Raw genomic sequence first — 18,936 nt, 5'->3', positions numbered from 1 at the left:
AAAAACACAATGCCAAAAAAAGTGGTAACATCAAATACATACAACCATCTTTCCCACCGGCAAGCTAAAATTTTATCCCAGAAAAGCTGAACCAGAGACAGTTTAAGCCAACAGATAAGTGCAGGGAGATACGCCAACAGAAAAAGGCACTAGACTAGGAAGTGCACTTACCTAGCATATTCACACAGGTTAATATATTAACTCTCTGTCCAGCAGCACCTTAGTAGTTTGCTCAAACTTATTCAGTCTCACAGAACAAGCCCTAAAAGCACAGATTCTTCAGGTTGATCTTTTATTTTCCACAGCTTAAACATGGTCACAGTCCTCTGCGAATGGGGTTTAAGGTACAGAGCTCTCCAGACTGCACAAACATCCTAAGAACAAACATTTTCAGCATACCAAGAGCTCAGATATGCTAGGTCAATCCCACTGTGTTTATTTGTATTTCGCCCAAATCACTGCCGAAGTACTCGGAGCTCAAGGAGCGACAGCCTCCCACTGATTCAGCAAGAGACCAGAAGTAATTGGTAGACAGTCTACAAGCACCACAAAGAATGCTGGAGGCATTTATTTACATGACCCCTGTTTGCCCAAGGAGAATTCAGAGTTTGCAGTTTCCTCATTCAAACTAATCAATACTAGAATTAAATTCTCCATACTGTTCTTCAGCTAACAGGAGCAAAAGCACAAACCATCCAAAATCATCCCCACAACAAAACTTTCCAGATAGCTCTCATTGCTGAAAAGAGACAGAGTGTTTTACTCCCATCAGCTGGAGTTCCTCCCCAGGCTGGCACAGCACCCTGGTATCTCTCCAGGACAGTCTCTCTCATTATCTCTCCAAGGGACATGGAAAAGGCAAGGAGACACCATTCCTACTGTTGAGGGACACCAATCCTGCCAGGCTGACAACACACTGCATCTCACACCTGTGCTGTGGACACTGACGCATGAAAATTCCCACAGAACCTGGCTGCTGCGACCACACGGTCCTCTCCTCCCTCGGACCCAAGCAGGACCACTGGTCTTTAGTGCAAAGCACCAAAGCACCTCTCAGGTTTGTCAGCTGGCGCACTCGCACAAGCCAGGCCACAGCAGCGCTCCCTCCGTTACCCCCTTGCTGCCGAAGTACAGCTCTGCTGACAAGAGACACGCGAGAATTCCTCCAGACCAGTCGCCCGTGGAAGACAAGTTACGGTCAGAGCTTTGAGCCAATTCCAACCATGCACTTTGCAGTTGAAGCCAGCAAAAGGTCTCACTCTACCTGTCATGCGTCCTCCTTCATTTCTCGTAGCAGCCGAGCCCAGCACACTGGGCAGTGAGAGACAAGAGGAGAAAGAAGTGGATAAGCAGCGCTTGAGCTAGCAATGAGTACCAGCCATTTCTAAAAGCAGAGAAGTGCTCAGGGTTAACAAATCCCATACAAAACCTACTGGTACACAGCGAGGCGCAGAACACCTTTACTGGTATCAGCCCCACAGCTTTTGCCAATTCTCCAGGCCTAGTATCAACAATTAAGCAGAATTTACTACTCAGTTTACACAATACTTAAAGAAATGGGTATTTCTAAGCTAGCATGTGCTGTCAACAACATCTTCTAGTTATTCAAGAATTCGTGCCAGCTCCCAGAGAAGTGAGTGCAAACTCCTGCAGCAAGAAGACGGCACGACCTGGAATCAGCCAGGCTTTGCTGATTACTCCTCTGAGTAAACAGTGGTGTTCCCAGCACTTCAGCTTGCTCTCAAGCTTCTCCCGTTGGCATACTACCCTATATTTAGGATAGAAGAGCGCAATGACAAGCATCGGGAAGAATGAATAAGTGGTTTAGGATGCTCGGTATAGCGGCAGAGACTGTGCGAAGAAACCTATGAATTAGAAACTCTTAAAGCGAAAAAAGGAATCTGTAAAGCTAAAGATGGGAACAGACAGCATTCCATATAGAAAGTGAAATAACAAATTTTGTTAAGAACAGTATTCCCAAGGCAAGAGATACTAGCGGTCCATCCAGTAACAGCAGTGAAAAGAAGCCCCTGCCTGGAGGGGCTGAGAAAAGATAGACAAGTGTTTGGTCTTTTTATACAAAAAGAGGATTTTAATCTCTTTTTGGACAAGTGAACAACATCAGTGCCGTTTTCCCAAGCCTAGGAGCCCAAAGCTCCAGGACTGAGGGAGACACAGCACCTCAGGGACCAACTGCGAACCCTGCCACCCAGCTCCCACGTCCCACTGCCTGCACCTTCCCACCCCAAGCAGCAGAGACCAGGTTAAGCTCTAAGAGCACACACAGGGAGTTTGCAACCTGCAACCCTGCAGCAAAACTTGCTAAATTCATACTTGCTGACTTGATGGGTGCTGGAGACTCGGGGGAGCCGCTCCGCAGCCTGTTGCTTCTGAGGAGCTGGGGAGGCCACAAGGAATATTCTGCATTTATGCCTTTTTGTGCAGCAGGACTTACTTGCATTTAGCTGCCCGCCCTGCTGACTGAAGTTTGCCTGTGGGTCTGCGACGCCCAGAACAGCCTCTGCTGTTACTCATGCTGGCAGCCCCGAGACCCAAGGTCAGCCCTCGGAGCCTGGGGGGCCCCGCAGAGCTCCCCGCGAGGTCTGCCCGTCCCGCAGCGGGGCCGAGAGCCGAGGGGCTGCCCTGCCACCCCCGCCTGGGGCTGCGGCGGGGGGAGCGCACCCAGAGCGACACCCAACTCCGCCGGGTACCTCGAAATCCACCGGCGCTCCCACGGAGCCAAGCCGGTCCCGGTGAGCGGGGAGAGCCGCCGGGTTCCCGCACACCGGGCTGGGCCGAGCCCCGGGAGCCCACACGGCGCATCCAGGGACCAGCCGCCGCCGCCGCCGCCACCCCCGGCACCTGGGCCGCTCCCACCGCCCCCGCCGGCGGCTGCAGCGAAGCCCCGCGCCTCGCCCGGTACAGCCCAACCCGGCCCAGCCGCTCGGTGCCCCGCGCCGGGCCCGCTCCGCCGCCCGCCCGCCCGCCCGCCGGCAGGGCCCGGCCCCGCCGGGCATCCCCGGGCGCGGCGCCCGCCCAGGCCCCGGCGGGGGGCCCCGGAGAGTGCCCGAACGGCTGCCCCGGGGGGGGGGGGCTGGGCACCGGGCGGCGGGAAAACAACGAGGAGAAGGGAAGCGCGGCGAGCCGGGGGCAGCGGCGCCGGGGCTGGACCCCGCGGTCAGCCCGGGCTGCCGCCCGCGCCCGGCCCCGGCAGGCCGCGGAGGGCGCGCCGGGGCTGAGGCGGCGGCGGGCCGCCCCCGCCGGGCCGGGCCGGGCCGCCCCTCTACCCGCGCACCGGGAGGCCCGGGCCCGCCGCGCCGCGCCTCTGCCCAGGCCGCGTCGCCGCTCCCGGCCCCGCTCCCGCTCCCGGCCCCGGCCCGCCCCGGTAGGCCAAGGGCAGGGCGGCCCTGCAGGTGCCGCCGCAGCCCCGCGTCGCCGCCACCGGGCGGAGGCCAGGCGTCCCCCCGTCCCCGTCCCCGCGGCCCCTCACCGTGCGACGGCCGGGCCCGGAGGCCGCTCCCCGCCGGCTCTCGCCGCCAGCGGCCCCGACGCACCGAGCGGGCGGCGCGGCGCGGCGCGAGCGCGACCCCGCGCGGGCACGTACCTGGGGGAGGGGCGCGGGGCGCCTAGCAACCGGCGGCACGAGCGCGCCGCGGCCAATCGGCGCCCGGCGCCCTCGCCCGCCCCGCCCCGCCCCCTCCGCCCCGCCCCACCTGGCCGCGCGCGGCCCCTCCTCTCTCCCTCTCTCTCCCCCCCCCCGCCCCCGCCCCCGCCCCCGCCCCCGCCCCGCGCCCTGCGGCCGTCCCACGCGGCCCCGCCCTCCCCGTCGCCCCGCCCCGCCCCCTCCCTTCTGGCCCCGCTCCAAGCCCCGCCCCACACCTCCCGTCGGCCCCGCCCCCCCGCGCTCTAGGCCCCGCCCCGCCCGCCCCACGCGTGGCCCCGCCGCGGGGTGACCCCGGCCCCGCCTGGCCCCGGGCCCGCGGGCAAATATTTGCCTGGGGCCGGCCCCGCTCTCCAGCAGCCCGGGGACGCGGGGCCGCCGCCATGCTGGCCGTGCTGGGGGTCCTGCTCGCCCTGGCCGCGGCCCTGGGCTCAGGTAGGTCCCCGGGCTGGGCCGCCGTGGGGCAGCGTGGGGTCTAGACAGGCCTAGGGGCCAGGCCAGGAGCCCGCGGGGGGGTGGGGTGGGGAGCGGGAATTAGGGGGCTGCAGCGGGGGCTGTGCACCCTGTAGAGCGGGGACCCTCCTGCTCCACGGGCCACAGATCCTGTGGTCCGTGGGGCAGGGGTCCCGCTGCTCCGTGGGGCAGGGATCCCCCGCTGCGCAGGGCCCGGGTGTCCCCGCTGGGCCCTCACGGGCACGCTGAGTTCCTGCCACACTCCTCAGGCCACCGTTCGCCCCTCAATGACTTCCAGCGCCTGCGAGCCACCGAGCTGCTGGCAGTGCCCGCGGACCCACCGCCGCCGCTGCCGGAGCGGGGCTCTGCCGAGCAGTGTGCCCAGCGCTGTGCCGCCAGCCTGGTTTGCCGGTGAGCGGGACTGGTGGGAGTGCAGGGGGCCATGACACCGGCGTCACTCCGTACACTTGGGTGCTGGGTGCCCATGTCTGTGTGTGCCCCCCGGGTCCTGGCCCCGCCACGGTGCCATGCCAGGCTCCCGCTGTGCCTCCCAGGGCTTTCCACCACGACCGGCAGAGCCAGCTGTGCCAGCTGCTGCCCTGGACCCAGCACTCGCCCCACGTTCAGCTGCAGAAAAACATCCACTATGACCTGTACCAGAAGAAAGGTGGGCTGGTGCCACGGGTGGGCACGGGGACACCACAGACCGGGCATAGGCCACGCAGCTCAGGGCTCCCCACGGCCCACGTGCCCTGGCTCGGCCCGCCGGGGCTCTGATGTGGTGCCCGGCTCTGCCCAGACTACCTGCGGGACTGCATTGTGGCTGATGGCTCCAGCTACCGCGGCACACGGGCCACCACAGAGAAGGGTCTGCGCTGCCAGCACTGGCAAGCCACAACACCCCATGACCACAGGTGCCCCCGTGTCCCCGGCTGCCCCGTGGCGCCTGCCAGTGGCCCTGGGCAGCACGGGGCAACGAGGAATGGGCTGGGGACAGCTTGGGGGCAATGGGGACAGCTTGGGGGCAATAGGGACAGCATGGGGGCAATAGCACCGACCGGGGTGGCACAGCACTGTGGCTGTGCCCACCTCGGGGTGAGGGGGTCCTGGCAGCCTTCCTACCCACCCTGCTGCCAGCAGGTTCCTGCCATCCCCCCGCAACGGGCTGGAGGAGAATTACTGCCGAAACCCCGACCGGGACAAGCGGGGCCCGTGGTGTTACACCGTCGACCCCAACATACGGCACCAGAGCTGCGGCATCAAGAAGTGCGAGGATGGTGAGTGCCGCGGCCCAGGGGCACCCTGTGCCACGTGTCGTCCCCCCACTGAGCCTCCCTGGCTGTCGGCAGCCGTCTGCATGACCTGCAACGGGGAGGAGTACCGCGGCGCCGTGGACCACACCGAGTCGGGGACGGAGTGCCAGCGCTGGGACCTGCAGCACCCACACAAGCACCCCTACCACCCCAACAAGTACCAGCCCCCAGCCCCAGGCAGCACGCAGCCACCCTGACCGTGCCAGGTGCCGGGGCGGTGGTGCCACCCTCAACCACCGCTCCCCTTCTCCGGCCCAGGTATCCCGACAAGGGGCTGGACGACAACTACTGCCGCAACCCCGACAGCTCCGAGCGGCCCTGGTGCTACACCACCGACCCAGCGCGGGAGCGCGAGTACTGCCGCATCCGCCTCTGCAGTAAGTCCCCGCCGGTGTCACCGCGCAGCTGGGACTGGGGGTCCCGGGTGCCACCCTAACCCTGCCGCTCTGCCCCTCTCCGGCCATGCAAGCAGAGAAACGCCCACGGCCCCTCAATATCACCACCGGCTGCTTCAGGGGCAAGGGTGAAGGCTACCGGGGCCAGGTGAACATCACCGTGTCGGGGATCCCCTGCCAGCGCTGGGATGCCCAGACCCCCCACCGACACCACTTTGTGCCCGAGAAGTACCCGTGCAAGTAAGGGTGGGGAGGGGATGTGCCCGGGGAGGGCGGCGGTGGGCAGCACCCATGGACGTGGGCTGGGGGGGCGGGGGGCACCCACACAGCCTCTCCGCCAGGGACCTGCAGGAGAACTACTGCCGCAACCCCGACGGCTCGGAGGCACCGTGGTGCTTTACCGCCCGCCCCACCATCCGCGTCGCCTTCTGCTTCCACATCCGCCGCTGTCCCGACGAGCTGGGTGCCCAAGGTGAGCTGCGCCCCGCCAGGCACCTGCCCCCAGGGTGCCTGCCGGGGGTGCCAGCCCTCCCTGCCTGTCCCCAGAGTGCTACCACGGCCACGGCGAGCGCTACCACGGCCACGTCAGCAAGACACGCAAGGGCATCACCTGCCAACCGTGGGCTGCCCAGGCGCCCCACGTGCCCCAGTGAGTGTGCGAGGGAGCGTGCCAGGCAGCAGCGTGTGGGGACTGGGATGGGGATGGTGATGGTGACTTCCTCCCGGCAGGATCTCGCCCATCACCCACCCTGGGGCACACCTGGAGGAGAACTACTGCCGCAACCCCGATAACGACAGCCACGGCCCCTGGTGCTACACCATGGACCCCCGCACCCCTTTCGACTACTGCGCCGTCAAGCCCTGCTGTAAGCCCCTACCTGCGCCCCTGCAGAGCTAGGGGGGGGTCCCGGCCACCCCCTGGGGTGGTTTTGGTCTCCCCAGGGTGCCTGGATCCTGCCCCAGTGCCACCCTCTGCTTTCTCTCTGCAGCTGGCAGCACAGTGTCCTCTATCCTGGAGAGCACAGGTGGGGGCCCATAGGTGCCAGGTGGGTGCCACGGGGTGGGTGCCAGCGGCACGGCACCTGCTGACGCCTGCCCTGCCCGCAGACGCGGTGGTGTTTGAGCAGTGCGGCCGGCGGGACGAGAGGCTGCAGTGGAAAGGGCGCATTGTCGGTGGCCAGCCCGGCAACTCACCCTGGACCGTCAGCATCCGCAACCGGTGAGCGGGCTCCCCGCCGGCACCACCGCGTAGCCAGCGTCCCCCCGCCCTGGGAGCTGACCCTCCCATCCCTGCAGGGCTGGCATGCACTTCTGTGGGGGGTCTCTGGTGAAGGAGCAGTGGGTGATCAGCACACGCCAGTGCTTCTCCTCCTGGTAAGGCCGGGGCCGGGGTGTGGGGTGCCGGGAGCCCCCCGCACCCTCACATCACCGTCCCGCAGTGACGCTGACCTGACGGGCTACGAGGTGCAGCTGGGAACGCTCTTCAAGGACCCTGGCCCCGGGGACCCCGACCAGCAGACCATCCCCATCACGCGGATCGTCTGCGGCCCCTCCGAGTCCCAGCTGGTGATGCTGAAGCTGGCAAGGTGAGTGGCCGTGCCCCGGCCCCCACCGTGCCCCACTGCTGGCTGGGCTGGCACCGCGTCCCGCTGCCCCTCTCGTCGCAGGCCGGCCACTCTGAACAGGCGTGTGGCCCTGATCTGCCTGCCGCCTGAGCGCTACGTCGTGCCCGCCGGCACCGTCTGCGAGATCGCCGGCTGGGGGGAAACCAGAGGTACCTGCCGCAGGCAGCCCCTGCCAGGGCGTCCCCTGCGATGGCATCCCCTTCCCGTGGCATCCCCCTGCCCGCAGCATCCCCGTGTCCCTGGCATCCCCCTTCCAGGCCATTTTCCTGCCCACGCCATTCCCCAGCAACAGCATTTCCCTGCCCACGATATCCCCCTTCCACAGCATCCCCCTGCCTGTGACATCCCCCGTCCGTGCCAGTCCCCACCAACAGCATTCCCCTGCCTGCAACATCCCCTGCCCATCATATCCCCTGCCTGCAGTACTCCCCGTGAGGGCACTCCTCCTGCAAAGGCAGGTGCCCCCCCACCCATAGCATCCACCCGTCCATAGCATCCACGCGTCCATAGCATCCACCCGTCCATAGCATCTCCCTGCCACGGCATCCCCCTGCCCGCTGCCCCGCGAGCTCGCTGCCCGCAGGCACGGCGGACGGCAGCGTGCTGAACGTGGCGCGGCTGCCCGTGCTGGCCCACGGCGAGTGCAACGCGGCGCTGCGCGGGCGCCTGAAGGAGAGCGAGCTGTGCACCGCCCCGCTGCGTGCCGGCGTGGGGGCCTGCGAGGTGAGCCGGGCCCGGGACCGCCGCCTCAGAGAGCCCACGGGTGCCAGCACCGGGGGTGACGCCGCTCTCCGGATGCCGCAGGGAGATTACGGGGGGCCGCTGGCCTGCCTCACCGCCGACTGCTGGGTGCTGGAGGGGGTGATCACCCCCTCCCGCGTCTGCGCCCGCACTGACCAGCCTGCCCTCTTCATCCGCGTCTCCCTCTACGTCGACTGGATCCACAAGGTGATGAAGATGGGCTGAGCCGGCTCAGCCCCAGCCTGGCACAGCCACCACCGTGCAAATAAAGGCCCAGCCGTGGCTGCGGAGGTTGGCACTGCACAGGGTCTCGCGTGTTTATTTAGAGCCAAACCAACTCCTGTCCTGCTCCAGCTACGTCTGCTCCATCCGCCTCTGCTCCTGGTGTGGTCCCCAGGGCCAGTGGTCACCGCAGGGCCAGCGGTCACCCCAGGGCCAGCACAGCCACCGGGCCACCGTGGGCACTAGGGGCTGTGCCGGCCTGTCCCGTCCCTCTGGGGCTGCCCCAGGTGTCGGAGGAGCCAGCGGGCGCAATTCCCGAAGACGTCGGCCTCCGTCTCCACGCCGGCCAGCGCGTGGCCGCCCTCCGGGTACCACAGCAGCCTGCGGGGCGGAACAGGACGGGGGGGGATGCTCGGCCGGCACCCTGGGGTTCCCTCCCTGCTCCCACCCCCCTGCACCCCACTCACCGCACCGGTACCCCCTTGGCCCGCAGCACCCGGTACAGCTCCAGCGCTTGCGTGGGGCTGACACGCCGGTCCCGGGCACCCACGCACAGCAGCACCGGCGTCCGCACCTGTGGCACAGCTGGCGGTGGGTGCCCAGCACCCTGCGCCCGGCACCCCGCACCCAGTCTGCCCCGCCTTACCCGGGCTGCCTGGGCGATGGGCGAGCGCTGCAGCATGGTGGCCAGATCCTCGGCGCGGGGCACCCGCTCAAAGGAGTAGGGCAGCCCCAAGGAGGTGTAGCGCCTGCGGCACGGAGGTGCTAGTGGGTGCCGTGGGGATGTAGCGTGGCACAGTACGGGATGGGGGAAACGGCACTCACCAGTCGGGGATATCGGAGGTGCCCAGCAGCACGGGCAGGTTGGAGACGGGGCTGCGCAGGGCACAGGCTTGGTAGCGCTCAGGTTCGCGGGAGAGGAGGTGGAGGGCGATGAAGGCACCGTGGGAGCCGGCCAGCAGGGCCAGGCGGTGCGGGTCCAGAGGCTCGCTGCTCAGTGCCTGCTCCACCGCCAGCTGCACCCGTGGGGCACCCACCATCAACACCCCACCAACAGCACCCAAACATCAGCACTGCCCCCCCCCCACCCTCAGCAGCATCCCCTGACACCCCCTGGCCCAGTGCCCCTCACCTGGGTGTCCGCCACGTCCTGCTCACCCACGTGGGAGAGCAGGGAGCTGATGCCAGCCTGGCCGAAACCCAGGGATCCGCGGTAGTTCACTGGGGAGATGGGGGCTATAGGTGCCACATCCCCAGTGGCGCACAGGGGCCACACGTCCCTGGGCTCCCCGGCACTCACCCAGGAGCACGGCAAAGCCCAGCCGGCACAGCGCGGCCATGCTCGGGCGCCAGCGGGCGTCGAAGACGGCGTGGGGTCCACCTGGGGCCGGTGGGGACGTCACCTGGGGTGCCACCAGTGCTGCCACGGTGTCCCCGCCGTCTCCTCACTCACCGTGGGGGCACACGACGAGGGGATGCGGTGCTGTGCCGTCCTTCGGGCTCAGCAGCAGGGCTTCAAAGGCCTGGGCACCTGCGCCAGGGAAAGGGTCCCACTCAGCACCCACCACCCTAGGCACCTGGCACCCTGCCCACCCCCCGCACCCAAGGGCCCCCAGCACCCAGGTGGCACCCAGGTGCAGTGGGGGCCCCTGGGCGCTCACCGTGTGCGGCGGGGCTCTGCCCGCTGCAGAGTGGATGGACTGTCAGGGTCTTCCAGGTGACACCGGGCACCGTTGGGGCATCCTCCACTGGCACCCAGCGGAGGGGCAGCTCCCGGCCCGCCGGCGGCAGCACCGCCACCACCTGGGGATGGGCAGTGGGTGGCACCGGGGCACCCCTGCCCCAGGGCAGCCGGCCCCTGCCAGCATGTAATCAGCCACAACGTGCCTAGGGTCCCGGCGCTCTGTGGCGCTGTGCCATCCTGTGCCTTGCATGGATGTGCCATGCCGTGCTGTCCTTGGCCATGCCATGCTGTACCTAGCCCTGCCATGCTGTGCCCAGTTGTGCCATGCCATGCTGCACTATGCCTGGCCATGCCAAGCTCTGCTGTGCCTTGCCACACTGTGCCATGCAATGCCATGCTGGATCTGGCTGTGCCGTGCCACACTATCCTGAGCTGTGCCTGGCTGTGTCATGCCATACCACACCGTTGTGCCACACCACAATTCGTCATGCCATGCTGTACCGTGCCATGCTGTGCTATGCCTGCCTGCACATTGCTGTGCCATATCGCGCTGTGCCGTGCGGTGCCAGGGCTCTGCTCACCAGGCTTGGGGGGCGGTGGGGGGCTGAGCAGGTGGCCACCAGCAGGTCCCACTGGAGGGTGAGCAGTTCCCAGCACCCTTCTGGTGACCCTGGGGACAGAGAGCACGCTGGCGCTCATGGATGCTCACCGGGGCACCGCGGGCAGCCGGGTGCCGCATACCTGCCGTCAGGTTGGTGACGGTGGCCGCCTCTGTGTCCACGAGCAGCAGGTCCTGCGAGGGGGCAGAGCACAGGCAGCTGTGTCACCACAGGGTGGGGGGGGCCACATCCCCATCCCCTGTCCCCAGGGCTCACCGTGCGGCTCCGCTGCGGGGTGCCCAGCACGGCTCGCCGGCTGTCAGCTGCCCAGCACCGTGGTGGCAGTGCCTCCCCATAGAGCCCGGTGAAGGCTGCGAGCAGGACAGAATGCTGGTGAGCAGGGGTCACGGGCACCTGGCATGGGGAGAGGTCCCAGCCCCCTGGCAGTGCCCAGCCCTGCCTACCCGCCATGCCACACTCACCCTCCGTGGACTCCTGCACCACGTCAAGCACCGTCACCGTCTGCCTCGTCTGCCAGGTGAGCTGGGGAGAGCCGGTGGTCAGGGACATGCCCCACCGGGGAAACTGAGGCAGGGGGATAGGGGGCCGAGCCCATTCCCCACCCTGGCCGGGCACTGTGAGAGGCTGTGACATCGTGGACTGGGTCCCACGCCAGCGGCACAGCCATGCCCGGTGCCTGCAGGGCCCTGCTCACCATGCGCAGGCGCAGGCACTGCCGGTGGGGCCCCCCCAGACCCCCCTCCAGGTAGAGCAGGCGCCGGCCGTCGGGGCTGAGCCGTGGGGAGCAGGCGGCACCATGCTCAGCTGACAGCAGCTCTGTGGGCAGCAGGGGTCAGCGCCCCGGGGGACCCCTGGGACTCAGGGAACCCCCCTGCCTTCCCGGTGCTCACCGCAGCGCCCACCGGCCAGGTCCAAGTAGAAAATCCCCGACCTGGGGAGGAGGCATGGGTCAGGCTTGGAACCCTGCAACCGTGCGGAGCCACGCTGGCATGGGGCGGGCATCCTGGCACAGCGCTGCGTGCCGGAGGGTACCCACCTCCTGTTGGAGCAGGCGCTTAGCCCCAGGCGGAAGGGCTCGTGCCACCAGCCCACGAACACCACGCCGCGGTCATCCGGGGACCACAGGGCCTGTGCGACAGCTGGGCTCATCCCACAGCCCCAGGCTGGCCCCCTCGGGGCTCCCCCCTGCACCCCATCCTGACCTGGCCAGGGGAGAGGTGCTCCGGGACGCCCTCCAGCACCGAGAGGCTGCTGCCCTCCAGGTCCAGGGCGCAGAGGACGGGCACGCTGCGGGTACTCAGCGCCTCCCCCCAGTCCTCATGGTACACGAACTGCTCGCCCTGCGGCACGGCCCCGTCAGCCCCACGGCCGGCGGTGCCAGACATGGGGGCTCTGCGCACGGCATGCTCATGGGGTGCGTGGCACGCTTATGGGGTGCACGGCGTGCCGACGGGGCACGTGCCACGCTCACAGGGTGCACGGCACGCTCATGCAGCACACTTACGGGGCACACAACACACTCGTGGGGTGCACAGCATGCTCACGGGGCACATGGCACCCACCTCCTCCTCCTCGTCCTCCTCCGCCGGCCTGGCTGCTCCCGGCACATCCCAGGGGCAGGGGGGCCGCGGTTTGGGCCGGCACTTCTCGGCCACGTAGAGCAGCCGAGTCTCCGAGTGGGACCAGGCCAGACAGGCGAAGGGCCCTGGCACGGTAAGAGGGTGCCAAAGCCCAGCCTGGCACAGGCACAGCTGGGCACTGGGGCCACCAGCTGTGCCACCCTCGCCTGTGTCACGGGCAGGGGACATGGGGCAGGGGTCCTACCCTCCGTGTAGACCTCCCCGTGCTTCCCCAGCGCCGTGAGGTCCACACTGTGGCTGCGCCCACTGCTGCCCCACACCTGGGGGGGACAGGGGTCAGCACCGGCACACCATGGCCGTGGCGCCTGGCACTGGCACTCCAGCTGCCCCGGTGAGCCCCGAGGCTGCCGTGACAGGGCAGCCTGTGTTACCTCCAGCAGCTCGTGGCCCCGTCGTGGGCAGCGGCTGAGCACAGCACGGTGCTGCCCCGTGGGTGAGTCCTGGCTGAGGAGCCTGTGGGCAGGAGGGAGGGAGGCTGCGGTGGGCGGCACGCCGCTGGCACCGGCCACGCCACGGGCACCGGCCACGCCACAAACACTGGCCACGCTGCCCCACCCCGCGGCCCGTCCATGCCGTACTGGTTGTGGATCTCGGCGCTGAGTGCTGCCCGACTGACGGCGAGGTCGCCGCTGCCCGTGCGCCGCAGGCTGTAGTGGCGGCTGAAGCGCAGGAGCCGGCGACGGGGGAGGTCGGGGCGGCTGCACTCTGCGGGAGGGGGCCGTCAGCAACTGCCCGCGCCCGCCCCGTGGGCCAAAAGCACCGGGGCGGCCGAGCCCACAAGCTCACCAGTGTAGAGCAGGAAGGTCTGTCCCCCCGCGGCGGCCCCAAGGGCGGCACGGGTGATGGCGGGGAACCGGCTCAGCTCCCGGTAGCAGGCGGCGGGGCCGCTGGCCGCCTGGGTGGGGGAAAAGGCACGCTGGCAGGGGGTATGCTCACCCCTCTGCCCGTGCCCACTCCCCAAAACGGGGCCGTGCCCACCCACGCAGCCCCCCCCCAGGCCCCCACGCCCACCTCTGCACCCCGCTCCGTCCCCGAGGCCATGGGGCCTTGCTCCGCCGTGCCAGGCCGTCGGCGCCTACCGCTCGGCAGCGGGCAGGCTGCCAAGGCATGCGCGAGCTGGCGCCAGCCCTCCAGCTGCCCTGCGCTGCCCAGCGCGCCCGGGGTGGCTGGGCGGCGTTCGCCCTCTGCCGTGGCACGCCGCATCCCCGGTGGCACAAATGCCGAGCTGCGTGGGAGAAGGGTCCGGTGGCCACGACCTCCTGGGGCACCGGGAGTGGAGGCGACGCTGGTGTTGGCATCACCATCAGAGATGCCAAGGGTACTGAACTACATCGTTTATTGGGGGGCAGCAGCAGCGGGGGGCCGTTAGCACCGCAGGTGCTTGAGCAGCCACAGCGCCATGTTCATGAAGCCGTCGGCTTCGGCCTCGACGCCAGCCAGTGCGTGGTTGTTCCCCGGGTACCAGAGCAGCCTGGAGGGGAGAGAGGGGTTAGCGCCGTGCCTGCACCCCCTGACCTGGGCACCCAGCACCCCACTCACCGTGTGAGGACCCCCCGGGCCTTGAGGGCACGATAATACTCCAGCCCCTGCTTGGGGGGCACGCGCCGGTCGTCCTCCCCCAGCAGCAGCAGCACGGGTGTGCGGACCTGCGGGAGCGGCACAGCCTCAGCGCCAGCGCTGCTGGCGGAGACAGGGACGAGGACAGGGACGTACCTGGTCGACGTAGCACATAGGAGACTTGCGCAGCATCTCCGTCCACTGGGCCGGGTCCGGCAGGGCGTCAGGCGTGTAGGGCAGCCCCGTCTCCGTCAGGCACCTGTAGGCGAGAGGGACAGGGGCACGTGCAGGGCCGGCGCGGTGGGGGAAGGGGGGCAGCAGTACTTACCAGTCGGGGATGTCGGTGGTGGCCACCATGGAGGCGATGTTCACCACAGGGTTGCGGACCACGCAGGCGTGGTAGGTGTCGGGGAACTGGCCGAGGAGGTGGCATGCTAGGAAACCCCCGTGCGAGCCGCCCACCAGTGCCACCCGTCCGGCATCCAGTGACTCCTCTTGCAACACCCGCTCCACGCAGAGCTGCCACCACAGGGGACACCCGCTGAGGCAGACAGCCCCGCTTTCCCTCCTCGGGGCAACTGCGGGAGCACGGGGTGCCCCGGGACCGCGTGCCGGGACCATACCTGCACGTCATGCACGTCCTGCGTGCCCACGTTGCCTGGCAGGGAGGCCACGCTATCCTGGCCGAAGCCCAGTGAGCCGCGGTAATTCACTGTGGGGGGAGGCAACGTCAGAGCCCCTCCTCTCCCCGCCCCGGCCCACCGTGGGCACTTTGCCACCCGGCAGTGCCTGGGCTCCCCAGCACCACTCACCCAGCAGCACGGCGAAGCCCATGCGGCAGAGCGCTGCCGGGTACAGCATCCACCCGGCCGTGAAGACAGAGTGGGGACCTCCTGCGAAAGGCAAAGGCAAAAGGGGGGTGACGCTACCTGACTGGGGTGGGGACACATGGAGGGGGACGAGCTCTTACCATGGGGCATCACAACCAAGGGGGGCTTCTGGGCAGCGGGGCCCTCGCTTGGGCGCAGGAGGATGGCATCGAAGTCCAGGCCCCCTGTGGAGGTGGGGTGTGTGGGGGGGTCAGAGCTCAGCAGAGGTGGCAGAGGCTGGCCCAGCCCCCCCGGGCACTCACCGTACTGAGGGTGCTCCTGTTCTGGTGGGGGCCGCAGGGTGCGGATGCCCCAGCTGATGCCAGGCACGGGGGGGGCATCCTGCAGGCAGACCCACCGCACCTGTGCCTCCCGGCCGGTGTCAGGCAGCATGGCCACTTTCTGAGTGAGGAGAACGATTGGTGCCAGCACTGAGGGGCTGGTGGGCGCTGGGGAGGGGGGCGTTACCTTACCAGCGTCGGGGGGCAGCTAGGGGTGGAGAACCTGGCCACCAAGAGGTCCCGGTCGATGGTGAGGACAGACCAGCTTCCCTGGGGGGCGTCTGGGGAGGAGGGGGGGGTCAGACCTGCAGGCGTGGCCCTCTCTCCGGTCCTGGCACCGGCATGGCCCCACTGGCCTGGCACTCACCGGCCGTCAGCGAGGTTGTGGTGCCCGTCACCGTGTCCACCACGAACACGTCCTAGGGGCACGAGGGCAGAGTCCAGCGGAGCCTTCACCCGGCCCGGCCCTCCGTATGCCCCCCCCCGCCATCCCAGCACGGCAGCCCTCACCTGCTGGCTGCGCTGGGCCGTATCCAGCACGAGCCTGCGGCTGTCGGCCGCCCAGCACAGCCCCGGCAGAGCGCCGCAGTAGATACCCGGGAAGGCGCCTGCAATGAAAGCGATGGTTCTCAGCACCCCCTCCTGCCCCCCACTGCTGCCCCCAGGGCCGTACTCACCCCATGCCTGCCGTGGCACGGCCTCCAGCACTGTGCTGGTGTGCTTGGTGTACCAGTCGTACTGTGGGAGACATGGCACGGGGTGAGTTTTGCAGGGTCTCAGCCCGCCCGCCCCCGCTGCAGCCCGGGGAGAGGGCACCACTGCCCTCCTGCCAGGCCCTGCCCCGACACGGGCACCCCGCCACCTCCCCAGTGTCCCCCCCGATGCCACTCACCATGCGGAGGCGGCTGCACTGCTGGTGGGGTCCCAGGGCGTCGTTCTCCAGGTAGACGATGCGGCAGCGGTCAGGGCTGAGCCGGGGGGACCACACGGCCCTGGTGTCCTCAGAGAGCAGCTCTGCATGGGCACGAGGGGACAGTGAGGGGCTGCGGGGTGCCAGGGCACCGACAGGGTTGGGGCACGCGCTGCTCACCGCATCTCCCACCCGTCAGGTCCACGTAGAAGAGTGCTGACCTGCCGGTGGAGAGGGGTGTTACCATGGGGCCGGGGGGCCTGGCTGTGGGGTGGGGTGCCCCACGGGGACTCACCGGCGGTTGGTGCAGTGCAGCAGCCCCAGGCGGAAGGGCTCATGCCACCAGCCCACAAACACCACACCGGTGTCACCAGGGGACCAGAAAGCCTGTGGGGAGAGGGGGGGGCAGGCAGCTCAGCCCACCACTGCCCCCCAAAACCTCTCTTCTCCAGTTCCCTGGAGCCCCCCATCCTGACCTGGCCGGGAGAGAGGTGCTCCGGGACGCCCTCCAGCACTGAGACGCTGCTGCCCTCGATGTCCAGGGCGCAGAGGACGGGCACGCTGCGGGTGCTCAGCGCCTCCCCCCAGTCCTCATGGTACACGAACTGCTCGCCCTGTGGCACAGCCCTGTCAGCCCCACAGCCGCCCTGCCGGCCACTGCCAGCCCCGGGCCGGGGGGACCCCACCTTAAGGGGTGCATCCTCCTTCTTGGGGTGCCCCGTGTCCTCGTCGGAAGCACCCAGCTCGGGAGCTTTGCTCTGGAAGAACGACTCAGCCTTGGGACGCTTCTTCTCTGCCACGTAGAGCAGGTGGGTCTCCGAGTGTGACCAGGCCAGGCAGCCAAACTGGTCTGCAGGGATGGGTCAGGCACCTGTCACCCCGTCCCCCCAGGAACCCACTTCCCCCAGCACCCCCTGGCCATCCCCTGGCTCCTCACCATCGTCGTAGACGCTGCCGTGCTTGTCCAGCGCTGTCAGGTCGATGCTCTTCACCTTGCGGTTCTGATCCCAGACCTGGGGGCAGAGATGCCGGGGCGGCCCCGAGCCACAGCGTGGATCCAGCCCCCCGCCCCGGCCCCCTCCTCACCTCCAGGAACTGCTTCTCCTTCTCCTTCTCCTTGCCGGGGACCTTGCGCAGGACAGCCTTCAGCGCCCCGCTGGGGGACTCCCGGCTCAGCAGCCTACGGGTGGGCGGGCGCCCGTCAGCCCCCTGCCATCGGCACCCCGAGGGGATGCCAGCACGAGGGACAGGATGGGACTCACTCGTCCTTGATCTCGGAGCAGGTGCCGGCAGGTCCCGAGTAGACGACGGAGACCCCATCATGGAAGATCAGGTACTGACGGCAGAACTTGACGTTCTCGGCCCGCGCCAGGTCCCGCTGTGACCACTCTGCAAGGAGCGGGGTGAGGACAACCGCTGCGTCCCCGCCGGGCAGGCGGAGACCCCCCAGACCCCCCCGGGATCCCCAGGGGGCCACCCCGTCCCCGTACCGGTGTAGAGGCTGCAGTACTTGCCCCCATACTGGGTGGTGATGTCGGGGCCGAGGCAGGCGGCGCTGAGCCCAGGGTGCCGGCTCAGCTCCCGGTACAGCTCCACTATCTCCTCCGTGCTCGACAGCACCTGCGGAACGTGCCGGGGGGGGCTGGAGGGTGTGGGGCCATGCTGGGGCGTGGGGCGGGGGGGGCAAGAACCAGGGAGCGGTGGGGCACAGGGGGCGGTTACTGGTGCACCAGGGTACATGGGCAGGGGGGGTTAGCAGGGTACTGGGGGCATTACTGGGGTGCTGGGGGCAGTACCTGGGGGTGCAGTGCTGGGGCAGTTTTGGGGGTACATGGAGGGATTAGGAGAGTACTGGGGGGCACTTACTGTAGTAAATGGGGGGGTACGAGGGCAGTTACTGGGGTACTGGGGGCAGTACCTGGGGGTGCAGTGCTGGGGCAGTTTTGGGGGTACATGGAGGGATTAGGAGAGTACTGGGGTGCAGTTACTGTAGTAAATGGGGGGGAGTATGAGGGCAGTTACTGGGGTACAGAGGGGAGATGGTGAGTACTGGGGGCACTGCCTGGGGCTGCAGTGCTGGGGCAGTTTTGGGGGTACGGGGCGGGGGGTATGAGGGCAATTACTGGGATACCGGGAGCAGTACTGGGGGGCAGAGCCGAGGCAGTTACTGGGGTACCAGTGGGCAGTTACTGGGGTACGTAGGGGAATCGGGAGGGTACCGGGGGCAGTTACCGGGGTACCGGGGGGGGCAGAGCCGGGTAAGTCGCTGCAGCACCGGGGGCTGGCAGGTGCGGGGGTCGCCGGGCGGGGCGGGGGCAGTGCCCGGGACGGGGCTCCCGGGGGTTGCGATGACGGGGCGGGGGGGCACCGGGACCGCGCGGGGGCGGGCTCCCGGGGCGGGGCGGGCACCCGGGGCAGTGACGTCACGGCACCCCCCCTCCCTCTCCTCCTCTTCCCCCCCGCAGCCCCTCACCGGCGGCTCCATGTCGTGGCGGCGGGGCGGGGGCGGTGCCAGCGCCGGCACTTCCGGGAAGGAGGGGCGGGGCCCACGGCGTGCCTCACCTCCCATTGGCTGTGGCGCTCGGGCCACCGCCCTCGTTGCGGCGCCCCCTGGTGGCCGCGGGAAGCGCAGCTGCCGGAGGCCTCGAGGTTCGGGTCCGCGCTTCGCCCCGGCCGGGGTCCCCCCTCCCCCGGTCCCCCAGCGGCCGCTCCGGCCCGGAGACACCGGTTCATCCGCGGGCCCCCGTTTGAAGCCGTAGCCAGGGGCCAGGGCCCGGTCCCGCAGCATGTGGGCCGCCCTGGAGTGGTTTCCCCCGGCAGGTAGCTGCAGGACAGGGGCTCCGTGGGCAGGCTGGGAGGGATCGGGCCCTTGGAGCCCGCTGGGACACCCCCCCCCAACCATTCCAGCAGACCCGGGCGTGGGCCGCAGAGCCCACCGTGCTGACCAGGTCCACGGGGCTCCCAG

At 68.3% G+C, this 18,936-nt stretch overlaps 4 protein-coding genes across 9 annotated transcripts in view; 1 reads left to right on the top strand and 3 right to left on the bottom strand.

Annotated features, from left to right (window-relative positions):
* Positions 1-3,619, bottom strand: part of DAG1 (dystroglycan 1) — a 54,106-nt gene extending 50,487 nt beyond the window's left edge. The window contains exon 1 of one of the 3 annotated variants that reach the window (XM_069769638.1): positions 3,491-3,619. The gene's annotated coding sequence lies outside the window, so the exon portion shown is untranslated. Of the gene's footprint in view, positions 1-171; positions 321-2,455; positions 2,607-3,490 lie in introns of those variants that run through there. The other 2 variants (XM_069769641.1, XM_069769639.1) reach the window with 2 other exon arrangements.
* Positions 3,620-3,902: 283 nt separating this feature from the next.
* Positions 3,903-8,491, top strand: MST1 (macrophage stimulating 1). 2 transcript variants are annotated; one of them, XM_069769648.1, is made up of 18 exons: positions 3,903-4,096; positions 4,384-4,525; positions 4,669-4,781; positions 4,914-5,028; positions 5,255-5,391; positions 5,464-5,584; positions 5,686-5,804; positions 5,900-6,062; positions 6,164-6,294; positions 6,369-6,471; positions 6,552-6,688; positions 6,812-6,847; positions 6,930-7,041; positions 7,119-7,196; positions 7,262-7,408; positions 7,490-7,596; positions 8,031-8,170; positions 8,252-8,491. In XM_069769648.1, exons 1-18 carry the CDS (start codon positions 4,045-4,047, stop codon positions 8,411-8,413), a joined length of 2,115 nt encoding a protein of 704 aa, XP_069625749.1. In that variant the 5' UTR covers positions 3,903-4,044; the 3' UTR covers positions 8,414-8,491. The 2 variants fall into 2 exon arrangements, with proteins under 2 accessions (XP_069625749.1, XP_069625747.1); XM_069769646.1 differs by having other exon boundaries at positions 5,897-6,062.
* On the bottom strand, positions 8,481-13,682 carry LOC138681776 (acylamino-acid-releasing enzyme-like). 2 transcript variants are annotated; one of them, XM_069769645.1, is made up of 22 exons: positions 13,366-13,681; positions 13,141-13,249; positions 12,933-13,059; positions 12,726-12,807; positions 12,539-12,614; positions 12,277-12,419; positions 11,917-12,054; positions 11,751-11,842; positions 11,605-11,645; positions 11,409-11,530; positions 11,176-11,317; positions 10,970-11,064; positions 10,836-10,887; positions 10,676-10,764; positions 10,072-10,213; positions 9,864-9,941; positions 9,711-9,791; positions 9,543-9,631; positions 9,236-9,426; positions 9,057-9,159; positions 8,878-8,984; positions 8,481-8,791 (listed from the first exon to the last, which is right to left on the bottom strand). In XM_069769645.1, the coding sequence occupies exons 1-22, from the start codon at positions 13,555-13,557 to the stop codon at positions 8,653-8,655; spliced, it is 2,430 nt and encodes an 809-aa protein (XP_069625746.1). In that variant the 5' UTR covers positions 13,558-13,681; the 3' UTR covers positions 8,481-8,652. The 2 variants fall into 2 exon arrangements, with proteins under 2 accessions (XP_069625746.1, XP_069625745.1); XM_069769644.1 differs by having other exon boundaries at positions 8,878-9,159; positions 11,917-12,045; positions 13,366-13,682.
* LOC138681775 (acylamino-acid-releasing enzyme-like) lies at positions 13,674-18,774 on the bottom strand. Of its 2 annotated transcripts, XM_069769636.1 has the most exons (22): positions 18,445-18,774; positions 17,462-17,591; positions 17,234-17,360; positions 17,058-17,151; positions 16,909-16,984; positions 16,658-16,821; positions 16,448-16,585; positions 16,267-16,358; positions 16,152-16,192; positions 15,954-16,075; positions 15,739-15,799; positions 15,572-15,669; positions 15,429-15,480; positions 15,254-15,342; positions 15,044-15,182; positions 14,882-14,965; positions 14,724-14,804; positions 14,535-14,623; positions 14,240-14,430; positions 14,068-14,170; positions 13,894-14,000; positions 13,674-13,825 (listed from the first exon to the last, which is right to left on the bottom strand). In XM_069769636.1, the coding sequence occupies exons 1-22, from the start codon at positions 18,757-18,759 to the stop codon at positions 13,720-13,722; spliced, it is 2,499 nt and encodes an 832-aa protein (XP_069625737.1). In that variant the 5' UTR covers positions 18,760-18,774; the 3' UTR covers positions 13,674-13,719. The 2 variants fall into 2 exon arrangements, with proteins under 2 accessions (XP_069625737.1, XP_069625736.1); XM_069769635.1 differs by having other exon boundaries at positions 14,882-15,182.
* Positions 18,775-18,936: the final 162 nt, after the last annotated feature.

Source organism: Haliaeetus albicilla, chromosome 24 (assembly GCF_947461875.1).
Source record: "Haliaeetus albicilla chromosome 24, bHalAlb1.1, whole genome shotgun sequence".
Lineage (NCBI taxonomy): Eukaryota > Metazoa > Chordata > Aves > Accipitriformes > Accipitridae > Haliaeetus > Haliaeetus albicilla.
This window is presented reverse-complemented; position numbering and strand designations above follow the sequence as displayed.

What these genes read in the sequence shown, in the direction of transcription:
- MST1 (XM_069769646.1), top strand. Translation starts at nt 4,045, where the DNA reads ATGCTGGCCGTGCTGGGGGTCCTGCTCGCCCTGGCCGCGGCCCTGGGC. An exon ending in CATCAAGAAGTGCGAGGATG is followed by an intron (nt 5,392 to 5,463) that starts GTGAGTGCCGCG and finishes GGCTGTCGGCAG; the next exon opens with CCGTCTGCATGACCTGCAAC. An exon ending in CTGCCGCATCCGCCTCTGCA is followed by an intron (nt 5,805 to 5,896) that starts GTAAGTCCCCGC and finishes CGGCCATGCAAG; the next exon opens with CAGAGAAACGCCCACGGCCC.
- LOC138681776 (XM_069769644.1), bottom strand. Translation starts at nt 13,557, where the DNA reads ATGCGGCGTGCCACGGCAGAGGGCGAACGCCGCCCAGCCACCCCGGGC. An exon ending in CCTGGCCGGTGGGCGCTGCG is followed by an intron (nt 11,531 to 11,604) that starts GTGAGCACCGGG and finishes TGCTGCCCACAG; the next exon opens with AGCTGCTGTCAGCTGAGCAT. An exon ending in CCCACCGCCCCCCAAGCCTG is followed by an intron (nt 10,214 to 10,675) that starts GTGAGCAGAGCC and finishes GCCCATCCCCAG; the next exon opens with GTGGTGGCGGTGCTGCCGCC.
- LOC138681775 (XM_069769635.1), bottom strand. Translation starts at nt 18,759, where the DNA reads ATGCTGCGGGACCGGGCCCTGGCCCCTGGCTACGGCTTCAAACGGGGG. An exon ending in AGCACCTCTCTCCCGGCCAG is followed by an intron (nt 16,359 to 16,447) that starts GTCAGGATGGGG and finishes CTCTCCCCACAG; the next exon opens with GCTTTCTGGTCCCCTGGTGA. An exon ending in GCCCGGGGGGTCCTCACACG is followed by an intron (nt 13,826 to 13,893) that starts GTGAGTGGGGTG and finishes TCTCCCCTCCAG; the next exon opens with GCTGCTCTGGTACCCGGGGA.